General features: G+C 36.1%; 1 protein-coding gene across 2 annotated transcripts in view; it reads right to left on the bottom strand.

Annotated features, from left to right (window-relative positions):
* Nucleotides 1-202: 202 nt before the first annotated feature.
* Nucleotides 203-13,683, bottom strand: part of PPM1D (protein phosphatase, Mg2+/Mn2+ dependent 1D) — a 48,073-nt gene continuing 34,592 nt past the window's right edge. Inside the window, exons 5-6 of one of the 2 annotated variants that reach the window (XM_075561478.1) lie at nucleotides 8,486-8,728; nucleotides 203-3,104 (exon numbers count right to left, since the gene is read on the bottom strand). In XM_075561478.1, the coding sequence (XP_075417593.1) occupies nucleotides 2,547-3,104; nucleotides 8,486-8,728 (801 nt within the window). In that variant the 3' untranslated portion in view covers nucleotides 203-2,546. The remainder of the gene's footprint in view (nucleotides 3,105-8,485; nucleotides 8,729-13,683) is intronic. The other variant, XM_075561477.1, reaches the window with a different exon arrangement.

Below are 13,683 nucleotides of genomic sequence, written 5' to 3'. Positions count from 1 at the left end.
CTGTAATTTCCTTTAAAAATTTACCTAGTGACAGTCATAATAAGAAAAAGCTAAGTCTAGTTAGCTTTTATAGTTACCTATTTCAAACTAAAAAACTTTCCAAATTTAGGCAGCTACTACAATATAGAATTAGATTCTACTGCATTAGAAAATATGGTGTATTAAAAGACGCTATGCTTTTTCATATAAAAAACTTAAAAATAAACTATTCTTTTCACTAGTACACATTCAGGTTTTCTCAATATCTACTTGGTGCAGATAAGGCATTATCATAGGTCTAAAAGATGGAAACATCCTTCACAATAAATTGACTTCAAAAAGGTCTGCCAGTTGGACTTAAAAGGCTTGAAAGTAAACAAACGGCCATCTAGCCCAGAAGCAACAAAGCCCACATGGAAGCAGCACACAAATATGTGTGATCATGAAGGGCCGAGGGGACCAGGCTTCAAGCACCAAAGGCAAAAGGGGGAGGGGGGAATCACCATGAATGAGGGGAGCGTGTGATGGGGACTCCATGCCCATCTGTAGACAGCTGGACATCCCTTGCAGAGGGGTAGTGGGGAGGAGATGAGTCACTCAGGGTTCAGTATAGCAATAATGAAACTCACAGACCTTCCTCTACTTCTTAAACGCTTCGACCCCTCCAACTATCATGATCCCAATTCTACCCCTGGTTAGCCCAGAGGATGCACAGCTGCACAGCGGTACAGTTGAGATCTGGAAACACAGGGAATCTAGGACGGATGAACCCTTCAGGACCAGCAGTGAGAGTGGCGATACCGGGAGGGGTGGGTAGAAATGGGAAACCAATCTCAGGGATATACATATAACCTCCTCTCTGGGGGGATGGGCAACAGGAGAGTGGGTGAAGGGAGATGCCATGCAGTGTAAGATAAGATCAAATAATAATTTATAAATTATTAAGGGTTCATGAGGGAGTGGGGAGCGTGGAGGGAAGGGGAGGGAAAAAAGGAAAATTAGCTGATTCCAGGAACCTAAGCGGAAGGCGAATTTTGAGAATGATGAGGGCAACGTATGTATAAGGGTGCTTTACCCAAATTGATGTATGTATGGATTGTGATAAGAATTGTGTATGAGCCAATAAAACGATTAAAAAAAAAAAAAGACCTGCCAGCTACTGGCTTTTCCTTAGAAAGATCTGATAAATCCTTTTCAAAAATGCCACCCACAAAGCAGTGTTTTACTTAGGCCACCAATCAGTCCTCCTCTGGAAAGCTGGTATGCTTCCCACTGCACGGTTGCTGGCACAGTATAGTTGTACCAAGGCTTAGAGAATGAACTCTTTAATCTCTCAATGAATAAAAATATCTTACTATATACATAGCAGTTTACCATCAAAAAGAGTAATACTTTTAAAATCTTTTAGTAAGTAGTTGTTCCTATATATCAAGGCTTATAAAGCATTTCACTTATTTTTAGTTGCTATATATTATATTAAATGTTGAAATAAGCCCTAACTGATTTAACCATATTATTGTACAGTTAGCCTGTTTCCACTCTACAGTAAAGAGGCAGACTGGAAAAATGAACATGAGATGAATTTACAGGGTTCAGTTGAAGTACGATTGTGGCACAAAAGCAAGGTAATACACACCAGTCAAACAAATCCACCACAGAGCTCCATCAACATCAGAACAATTCACTGATTTATTAGATGACCATATAGCGATATAATCAATAAAACTGTACGATATAAAATAATTTAAGAAACATTGGGAATTAGCAGCACCATCCGTTATTGAAATAGCAAGAAAAACTTCACATATTTCAAGCCAAACACTAGATGGGGTAACTACTTTATGACCTAATAATGCCACTTAATGTCTCGGATGACTTGAGAAGGGATTTTTTTTTTTAAAGGCAAAGTCACCTCCTTTTACTTTGAAATAGGGATTTGATGATTTTATGTGATTACTGTTTTAGAAAAATGCCACTGAAATAAGATACTGCATAGAATTTTAATACTAACATTCGGCTACGTTAGCATGGCTCAACACTTCGGCTTCCATGAAAATGTTCTGAATTATGAAATTAGGAATAAAAATATTTTTCAAAAGACACTAGTAATCTAAGAAACATTAAGTGAAACACACAGGTCACTATGAAAATACATCACTTTTCCAGTTTGCTTAATAATTTAGTTTAAAAAGTTGACTAGATTTCATCACAAGTGGGGTATACAAACTTTTAATAAGCATTTTTAAAAGTTTAAACATGTTTCTAAAATCTAGTAGTCTTTAGATTTTTTAAATATTTAGCCCTGTTATCACAATTACTGTGTATCAGAGTAAGAGACTGGGTTTCTTCAAGGATACAAATTTACACACATTTTACAGCAACTTATATCCTAACATCTACAAAATTCACATATATAATACAAGTACAAGGCTAAGAAAACGGTTGAATTCCAAAAAGTGAAATTATGTATTTATTTTTTCCACTTAAAAAAGTTCAACTTTTGCACCAATGTCAAAACGCCCTCTCGTATCCTAAATTTGCGGGGAAACCTATTTCCCAGATACATTTCAGCACACACACACCGTTTTCCTGTGCTGATGTAGTAAGGGATTTCCAATTTTCTTCTGGCCCCTTGGTCTGCGACGCATGTTAAGTTTGACAGAGTTCTTCCGCTGTGAGGTTGTGGGGATGTTTGTGGGTTGAGCAACACTACTTCGACTCAGGCCATTCCGTCTGTGCTTCTTCATAAGGGGGCTGGAGTTGGATTCTTCCAATGTCCTCTTGAAATTTGCTGGAGGGGTTCTTTCAACTTCTTGGGCTTTCATTTGACCAGGAGTTGAGATCTTTAGGTTTTTTTGGTCTATGGTGGTGTTTGTTGAATTGGTAGGCACTAGGCCAACTGACACACTATTATTTAAAGAATCATGTATCCTTAAAGTAAGGGCTTTTGTGCAATTTTCCTCAAGTGGTTCTGGATCTTTTGAGGGTAGGACCACAGCCTGGACATTCCCTCGTGCTATCTCAGCTGGGAGCTCTAGATAATTCTCTGAGAAGGCATTACTACGAACAAGAGCAGGTATATGGTCCTTCGAGTTCAGCCTTGGCCACAGGTCCTCTTCCACGGACTGGAAAACAAGGAAATTAACAAAATAAGAAACAATTTTATCCTAGATTTTGAAAAATCCATGCTATATGAGACTAGTAAGATGGGGAATGATACTCATTCTAAATGTACTCATCCATTCAATTCATATATTTACTGATTAAGTGAGGGGGAGACCTGGGTGAGAAAAGGTTAACTGTAATACTGAACCCTGTCTTCAGAGTAATCGGGAAAATAAAATATCAAAAGCTAATCTCCCTCAAGTAGGTTAGAAGTTCTGTTACCATGAGTATGTTCTGGCCATTGACAGATGACCAAAAGGAAGATACTTTAGGGATCAAGATTTCAAAAAACTGAAAATAACTGTAAGTACACATATACTCCACCATTCGGAATCCAAACATGGAGAAGACCAAGGGTATAATATACTGTTTATATTTTTATGCACACATGGCAATAACAAATGCTGCTGAAATAGCTCTAATTATTTTCCACAAAATCCTATTTGTTGGGTAAGGATCCTGAAAAATTTGATTTGAAAAATGATTAGCAACATTCTAATTTTTTAATAATGCAGACAAATGTCTACCTACATCGAGGTCTCCAGTTATAACACAGAATGACATAATGTTGAAAGAATGAAAGACTACAAGTTCCTATTCAAAGACACTAAGATTTAAAGGCTCTTTTCTAACAATATAAAATCTGGTCATTCTAGAGCATAAGCTAGTTCCGGCTTAACTATCACAGGGCTAAATAACAAGTTTGGTTTACATTTGTTTGATTTTTGAGGGGCAATTTCCTAATTCATTTAAACTTTTGAATATTTAGTAGTATGGAAAATGTGAAGTCCAACAGTAATGAAATTTTGTCATGATAGAAACATCAAAGTTGTGTTATACCTATTCACCAAACAAGGCACTGTTTTATAATTAAGAGAGCAGTGGAGAGAGGTGTATATGGGGCTTTATAATTGGGGCAACTCTCAATTGATGAGACAAATGAAAATAACTAGAGATTTTTCAGGATTCTTTTTGTTTTGATTTTTTAAGCATCGCACGGTGCTCTTTGTTGTACCACTGCTTTGGATGTACAATTCTAGATCTACATATACTCAGAATATCCTACCACTACACACAAAAGGAACTCTATCAAACGCAAACCTTCCAAAGAAGTAATATTTTTTTTATACATCACTGTCCCAAAAGTTTCTCCGAAAACATGGTTCAAGCATAACTACTTAACCTCCCAACACTGTGTTCCTCAGCTGGATACTCTCAAAGCCATTAAACTATACCATGTATCCTGAAAAGCTCAAGAAACCCTTTGATAGAGTGATAAATGAAAAAGAGGTCTAACTTGTCATCTTTTAATATTAAATTCCCTAGGGGTAAACAATCTTCTAAAAATTGCTATATAAAATCAAACTTATAAGAATGCTTCCTTTAAGCAGCCTAAAATTAAAAGAAAAAAAATCTAGAATCTTGTTTCTAAAAGAATTCTTTAGTAAGCAATAAATATTTCATCTTTTTTTTTTTTTCTAAAAGAATTTAAATCTAAGCATCCACTGAAGTTGGAGATCAGCCATGGACACAGAAATCCTACTTCATAATTTGGGGCAGTCCCAAATTCATGGCTTCTAAAACTATATTCTTAAAAAATAAATAAATAAAAACTATATTCTTTTCCTCTGAAATCACCTGTTTACTTTTAAAATTTGATATTGTATGGTTTATTAGAAATCTAATTATTCACATCTGTTGTAATTCTGTTATTGAGCCAACAATCTTACTTCAAAGAGAAGCTGAGGCAAGGATAGCAAAACAGTCTCTAGTAATCAGAGGAACCTTGGCAGTAAAGTGGGTTAACCATTTTAGTGCTATAGGGAGGTTGGCAGTTCAAAGCCCACCAACCAATACACACAGAAAATCGAGGCAGGCTGCTTAAGAAACCCTAGAGAACAGTTCTACTCTGTCCTATCTGGCCTGTGTATTCAGTTAATTGACTTCATGGCAGCAGTGGTTTAGATTTTAATAATAACAAGAGTGCATCTGAGTTTATCCCTTTGGCAGTAGGTTGACTTGTAAGGTTAAGTTTTTTATAGGTATATTCTAAGTAATCAAATAAAAATATATCTACTCATAATTGTTGACCAATAGCTAATGCTGCATTAATATAGAAAAATAAAACATGGCAAAGCAAATAAATCCTGTAGAGAGAAGGCATCCTACTTCTAATCAATTATCACTAATTTAGTCATAAGACAAAGGTACTATTAAATAGCTACTTATAGAAAGAAACAGAACATTTTGCTTTAGCATGGATAACAAGATTAGAAGCTACATTACATTTCCTTATAAAAGAAAAACAGTGAAACATTTTCAGAGTTAATGCAGTTTATTGTAATTTGTGTTGTGCTTTGTCTTTTTAAATTCACTGCTTATTATTCTGACACTACAGGTGCTTGGGCTTCGCTTCCCCCCACTTTCTCCTTGAACTTTTTCTTTTTCTTTTTCTTGGCACTCTGTGGGAATACATTGCATCTGTTAGCATAGGTAACTGCTTTTTGGACTTACCCAAATTAATTATTTGTACTGCTAAGTCTATTTTCCAAGTTCCAAAAACATTTATGTGATGCAGGAATATTGGTGGTGAGTGCCACCCAGTCAATTCTGACTCTTAGCAACTACACATGACAAAACATAACTGCCCTATAGGGTGGTCTAGGCTTGTCAGCTTTATAAGAGCAGACTACCAGGTCTTTTTTTCCAGCTGAGCCAGAGCTGATAGCTGGGCTCAAACTGCCAACCTTTCTAGCAGCCGAGCACTGAACCGATGCACCACCAGGTCTCCTGTAGATTACCTCCCTAAAATACATACTTTAAAAATTAAAACAAAACAAAATAACTTAGGATAATAGTCCAATCAGTAACAAAGATGAAAATAATTATGTTTATGAACTACATTAGAACTAATTAGCTAAAAACGATATCAAGATATTAATAAATTCACTAATTCAGAGATCAACTTTTTCCCACCATTAACATACAACTAATCACAAATTTGGCTGGAACACAAATGAATTTAGAACTGATTTTCTAAAAGAATTTTCCCTCTCCTCCATCCCTCCAAACTCTCTTAGCTTATAAAAGACTGCTAAATTTACCTTTATTCTAAAAAAAAAATGGAGAGAGAATTGTGTGCCACAGTATTGATTTACTCAAACAAAGGCATTTCTGTAATATTCACCCCAAAACAAAGATTTGCCTATTAATTTACATTACCACCAAACAAGTTAAGAGGTTTACATACAGACAAATGTAGTCACTAATGCCTCTTCCAAATATGGATAAATCTTTAAAAAAAAAAGTCAAAAGTAAGCAAAATGTTATTATATTTAACTATATGTTACTAAGTATGGAATTATGATAACACTGAAATAAACCTGAGGTACTTTTGAGAACCCACCTTTATATCAAGTAAGGTAAATGGAAATTCCAGGGGTAGAAATGTACCTTTCTTGCAAGGTCAGAGCCAATAATACTAGTTATTCTGAATGACTTTAATATTAATTGTTCTGGCCTCCCATATTTGGGTGGAAGCAAATGGTTAGCACACCTGCATATAAACTAGTATTCACATAAAATAATCCCTGCCTACAATGGGGCTCCCTACAACTGTTACAAATCAATTCTGATGCAAATACCTTTTCATTTTCACTATTGCCTTTTTAGTATCAGTATTTTTATAAAGGCAGCAATGTTGTGAAATGTAAATCATAAAATTGAACATCTGTGAAACAAGCGAACATCTGAAAATAACCGGTAATTTATGCATTGCAACATATTACTAATGCTAAGATTTACCATTAAATAGGGAGAAAGACCAAGTGTGGTTCAACATAACTTTAATACATTAAGTTGGGGACTATTTGTATATATAAATCTGCTAACTCTTTTATCTGGTATTATTAGAGGAGCCATTATTTCTCAGAACTTTAGAAATCCTTTTTTAACACATATACTGTAACTTTACTAACACAAATTGGCAGACTGAAATGTTTTTATATTTTTTAATTTGAGGCCAATATAATGAATATCCACTCCTATTATAATATCCTGTCATCCTCATCCCACCTTAATGCCTCCCTCTCTATTTTGCCAAATAGTTATTCGAAGACATTTGAAAACAGTAAAGTTCTATACATGGAATGAATATAGTCAATATTCAGAAAGGAGGAATTATTCAAATATATGTAAACTAATTCCATTTTGAAGAGAATTAAGGGTTTTCAGAAGGTTCAAACTTCACCTTATTCAAGAGTTTTCAAAGAATGCTTTGACAAGAACTTATTTTAATAAATTTAGTAGGAAAAATTTATTTGTTGATTTCTAAAATAGAACTAAGAGAAGTCCTGGTGGCATGGTAGTTATGTCTTGGTCAGCAGTTCAAAACCACCAGTGGCTCCAAGGGAAAAAGATAAGACTTTCTACTCCTCTAAAGAATTAACAGACATGGGAAACCCACAGAGGCAGTTCTACTCTGTCCTTTAGTGTCACTATGGATTGGAATTAACTTAATCGCAATGAGTTTGTGTTTTGGAGTTTTTTAATTAAAAAAATAGATTTCACAGAAGGAAAATTAAATTGTCATATATATGTGAAGGGAACAGAAACAAGGCATAATAATAAATTCCAAGTACTGCCTATAGGAACATAAACTTAAAGAAAAGTACTTCATACACAGTAACTTGGATATCTTTAAAAAATTATATTAAATATGCAACATAAAATTCTGCTGTTGTCCTTACTTTAAAGGTCAAGTCAGTTTTATTATCAAAGCATTTGTTAACATTACTACTTTTGGGTAAGAAAAAATTAGGGTAAAAAACAATCAAATATTTGAGTTCTTAGTAAATAAGTAAAAAGCAGAAAATGGTACCCACTTAAATTTAATTATTTCACAGCCTACCTAAACTCAATCACTATTAACACAAATAAGAAACAGAAATGATGGATTACAAAGACGAGTTCTCAGGAATAATATCTGAAATTCAGTTAAACCTTGATTTTTAAGACTTTGTTCAAACTGTTTAATATATCAGACTTATATCTATAAAATGGCAACAATACTACGTGTACAATTTACCAGTTCATATTATTACAAATGAAAGTGCTTCATGAACTTTTAAGTGCTTTACAAATATTCACAGTAAATTCTCAACATGTATATTCTTCATAATCACCTCTTAGGTGCTATGTGCCCACTTGGCACTTAAACATTAAGTACTGGTGTGAAGATGGCTCATTCACATTAAGTTATTCAACAAAACCCATGATTTTCTTGAATCTCATCGTCAATGCCTATTATATAAAGAACTTAAATTATTATAGATCTGCATACCTTCACTGGTGGTGTAGAACAAGGGGAAGGAGTCATCACGCAGGTTTCTTGACTATTATAGGACGGACTATCAGTAAGGTTGAGATAGAGCTCATCTTCACTGGTGAAGCTGCCCTGGAGGTCCGCTTCTGGAGAGATGCAGATTACTATAGCACTAGTATTATCTGCTCGGAGCATACGTTGTCTCCAGCGGCCTAGTGCTCGATTCACAAGCATTTTGGCACAAGATTGTCCGTACTCACCCTGTATTTATAAGAATAAACAAAAAAGAAGGTAACATCAGATTTGAAGTTATTACATCTGAATCAAATATAAATTGGGTGTTTAATGTGGGGGGGGTAGTGATAAAAATATCTAAAATTTCAATCATTGTCTATACTCTCCCCATAACTGTATTAAAATATCCTAAAGCTTTTTATAAATTTTTATTTTGTTAAACACATACCTCCCAAAAAAGATGATCAAATAAGGCTTTATCTTATAGTTAAATTTCTCCCACTTAATTATATACTTTAATCATAAGAAACTTGGGCTTCACTCTAACTTAAATTTGAAAAACATATAAAATTTCAAGAGCAAAATTTAAAATGAGGATATTAATTATAGATGAATACTATTCAGAAACAAGATAAACATAGGAAATATTCATTGCAAAGAGTCAATCTCCTAAATAAAAGCTTCTGCATGTAAAAAACTAGGATTCAAAATAAAAATTATCAAAGGATATAAACAAAATTCAGAGATAAGGAAATACAAAGACCTCTTAAACTTATGTAAAAGTGTTTAATTTCACTCTATGAAAATAACAGGTACGTTGGTAAGAGAAAGGGGGGGGCACTGAAATAATCACGTTAGGGAAGTAAGTGTGGCTCCGCATCACAGGGACTCAAATATTGCTCAAGTTCAAAGAGCAAAGATTTTAAATATATTCTACATGTCTTTAAAAATGCTTCTAGAAAAAATTTAATGATAATGTAGAATTATTTTTCTTAATGTGTCAGGAACTAAAAGTAGAAGAAACATGATACAAAATACACACACATTAATCTTTGATTGTCCTTTTGACTTTCCCTGTATTTCTTAACCCTGGGAGTAATCCCGAGTGTGGCTTGGGGTAAACATTAACTGTCAGAAGAAGTTTATCATACCTGGAATGTCTACTAGAAAGATTAAAATGAGTAATTTTCTTGAGACTTACAGGCCTACAATATTAAACAACAAATGTTATTGCAAAACAGTGTACCACTTTGGGTAAAAAAATTACTAACATAATTAGACCGCCAGGGAGTTTAAGTTTATCTGTTCCAATGGTTAAAGAACTAGTTGCTTTGTTTTGCTTTTTTTATCTTCTCTTTGGAAATAAGACAAAGTTTGCTGTGCCTTTCATCTTCAAATTTCTGAACCTATTTTTGTGACTGGACATCTGTGTTTGCTACTATTTATCTGTGTCTGCTTTTGTAGGTTTCTTTTAAAAGTAACTCAACTGTTTTTATGATTACAATTGAGTCATGCCTTTTATTCCTTCATGAGTCATTTTTAGTATTTTCCTAGAAAAATACCCATTTTGTCTTATTTTTCAAATTCACATAAGGCTATTCTGATACTACAGTGATTCATATTTTTAAAATCTCTAATTTTAAGTACAGTTATGTCCACTCTGAAGCTTCTTTTTTGTGCTTTGAGGCTTGGTTTAGCAAGATTAATCAATGCTGGTTTGCCTTTTTTTAAAAATCATTTTATTGGGGCTCATACAACTCATCACAATCCATACATATATCAATTGTGTAAAGCGCACTTATATATGTGTTGCCCTCATTCCTGGAATCAGCTCATTTTCCTTTTTCCCTTCCTGCTCCCACCTGTCCCTCATGAACTCTTAATAATTTGTAAATTATTATTTTATCTTATCTTATACTTCCCGGCATCTCCCTTCACCCACTTTTCTGTTGCCAATCCCCTAGAGAGGAGTTTATATGTAGATCCTTGTGATCAGTTTCCCCTTTCTAGCCCCCCTTCCCTCCCGGCATCGCCACTTTTACTGCTGGTCCTGAGGGGTTCATCTGTCCTGGATTCCCTGTGTTTCCAGTTCCCATCTGTACCTCTGTGCATCCTCTGGTCTAAGCGTGTTTGCAAGGTAGAATTGGGATCATGACAGTTTGGGGGGAAGGGGGAAGCTTTTAAGAACTAGAGGAAGGTTGTGAGTTTCATTATTGCTACACTGAATCCTAAGTGACTCATCTCCTCCCCCACTACCCCTCTGCAAGGGATGTCCAGTTGTCTACAGATGGGCATTGGGTCCCCATCACACACTCCCCTCATTCACGATATTTTTCCCCTCCCCCGCCTTTGGTGCTTGAAACCTGGTCCCTTCAGCCCTTCATGATCACATAAGTTGGTGTGCTGCTTCCATGTGGGCTTTGTTGCTTCTGGGCTAGATGGCCACTTGTTTACTTTCAAGCCTTTAAGACCCCAGATGCTATATCTCTTGATAGCCAGGCACCACCAGCCTTCTTCACCACACTTACTTATGCATACATTCGTCTTCAGCATTTATGTGGGGAAGGTGGTCACACAATGATGGTTTTTGTTCTTTGGTGTCTGCTATCTGGTCCCTTCAACACCTAGTGTTCACACAGGCTTGTGTGCTTCTTCTCTGTGGGCTTTGTTGCTTCCGAGCTAGATGGCCACTTGTTTGCCTTCAAGTCTTTAAGACCCCAGACGCTATATCTTTTGATAGCCGGGTACCATCAGCTTTCTTCATCACATTTGCTTATGTACACGTCTGTCTTCAGCAATCATGTCGAGAAGGTGGGTATCATTAAATGACCCTTTAGCAAGGTGCTCTTGTATTAAGGGAATGCACACGAGGAGGCCCAATGTCCACCTGCTACCCTACTACTGAACCCATAAATATATGCACATAGGTCTATTTCCCCCATAATCATAAAATATATTTACATATGTACATGTCTGTATTTAGGCTTCTATGTATTCCCTTTGCCTCCTACTCCTTTCCTCTATTTCCTTACACTTTCCTCCTGTCCCACTACCACGTTCAGCCTTCTTTCTGGTTTCAGTAATTCCTCTGTTACCTTGCCCTTGGTCACTCCCTACCAGTCCTCCCATCCCCTCCCTGCCACTGGTTTTGAACCACTCGTTGTTCTCTTGTCCCTGGGTTGGCCAACACCTCCTCCCTTCCCCTACCTCCCACACTTTCATGTCCCGATGGGACCGTTGGTCCCATTATTTTCTTCTCACATTGTTTGTCCAGCCTACCTTATCTAGGTGGACCTGCAGATATATTAAAATGTGCATAAAATTGGGGACGGCTTTGACAGCACCAAAGTGGCACATAAGAACATGGCGACGTCGGCAGCAATACTAACAAGCTAACAAACAAAAAAGCCAGACATACAAACTTTAAAAGAAGAGGAAAAAAAGCAACAACAACAAAAAATCATTTTATTGGGTGCTCTTACAAATCTGGTTATAATTGATATATCAATTATATCAGACATATTTGTATAGATTGCCATCATTCTTTTCTAAACATTTACTTTATATTGAACTCTTGGGATCAGCTCCTCTCCCTCCCCCCCATGGCCCCTTGATAGATTATAGAATGTTATTATTTTCATATCTCACACCAATTGTTGTTTCCCTTCCCCTCTGGTTTCTGTTGTCCTTCCCACTGAAGGGAGCTGGTTTGCCCTTTTTAAAGAATGAGCTTTTGGTGTAAATCTGTCATTAATTTCTGTTTTTTCATTTGTAGTTTTTATTAATAATTTTATTGGGGGTTCACATAGCTCTTATCATAAACCATACATACATCCATTGTGTCAAGCACATGTGTACATATATTGCCATCATCATTTTCAAAACATTCTACTTGAGTCCTTGGTATCAGCTCATTTACCCCTCCTCCACGCTCTCATCATCATGAACACTTGATAATTTATAAATTCTTATTATTTTTCATGTTTTACACCAATCACTGTCTCCTTTTACCCACTTTCTGTTGTTTGTCCCCTTGGGAGGACATATGTTGATCATTGTGATCAATTCCCACTTTCTCCCCGACCTTCCCCTGACCCTCCCAGTTTCACTGCACTCACTGTTGGTGCTGAGGGGTTTATCGGTCCTAGATTCCCTTTTTCCAGCTCTTATCTGTACCGTGTACATGATGCTCTGGTCTAGCTGGATTTGTAAGATAAAATTGGGGTCATGATGGTGGGGCAAGGACGCATTTGCTTTTCAGCAGTGATGATTGCCCCATGTGGGAATACCATGAGTTGAATCTTATATCAATTGATGTGTCACAAAAGAGAAAACATTGTCAATTTAACGATGATGTACTACCTCATCAATTAAAAAAGGAAATCCAACTTCAGAGATGTTATCAAGTACAAAATGCATTCATCCAACACATTCCCAGGACACAGTTCCTCACTCTCCAAATCCTGAGGAGTGACTGAAGGATAGGCTTCTTACCTTTCACTTTTCCATGCACCTCTGCTTCCTTTCCACAAAAAGCTTCATGAAACCCTAATCTAAACATAATAGTTCTTTTCACTTCCTTTACATCTTGTTTCCACCCACTTGAATTCTACAGATGCTGTGTCCTTTCCAATTCTTCTACACATTCTAAGGTATCTCAGTTATTGCCACTTAAAAAGAAGAAAAAGCCAAACCTGTTGCTATCAAACCCATTTTAACTCATAGCACCCTATATCTCATAGAGCAACTGCCTCGAAGGGTTTACATTGCAGATTAGAAGTGAGTGGTATATTATTTCCCTCCCTCAGAGTAGCTGGTGGGTTTGAAACACCAATTTTTTCAGGTAGCAGACAAGTGCTTAAAACCCTTGTGCCACCAGGGCTCCTTCATGTAACTTTTTATTTCTGTTCACTATCCAATTAATATATTTCCAAGCTTTTATCAAATATTTATAAATGTCTACTATTAGTTAAGGAGCCCTGGTGACACTGTGGGTTAGGTTAAGGTGACCAGATGTCTCGATTTTTAACAATTTTTCCTGCGTCCCATGGTGTTTTTAAGAAGTCCCGATTTATAGAAAGAATGCTCAACAAGCTAGGGTATCCGGTTTTCGGCTGCCATGTGGCTATTTCACCAGGATATGAGTTTTATCAATGGTGTCCCGCTTTACCAATGTTAAAATCTGGCCACCTTAGTAGGTC

Source organism: Tenrec ecaudatus, chromosome 10 (assembly GCF_050624435.1).
Source record: "Tenrec ecaudatus isolate mTenEca1 chromosome 10, mTenEca1.hap1, whole genome shotgun sequence".
Classification (NCBI taxonomy): Eukaryota; Metazoa; Chordata; class Mammalia; order Afrosoricida; family Tenrecidae; genus Tenrec; species Tenrec ecaudatus.
This window is presented reverse-complemented; position numbering and strand designations above follow the sequence as displayed.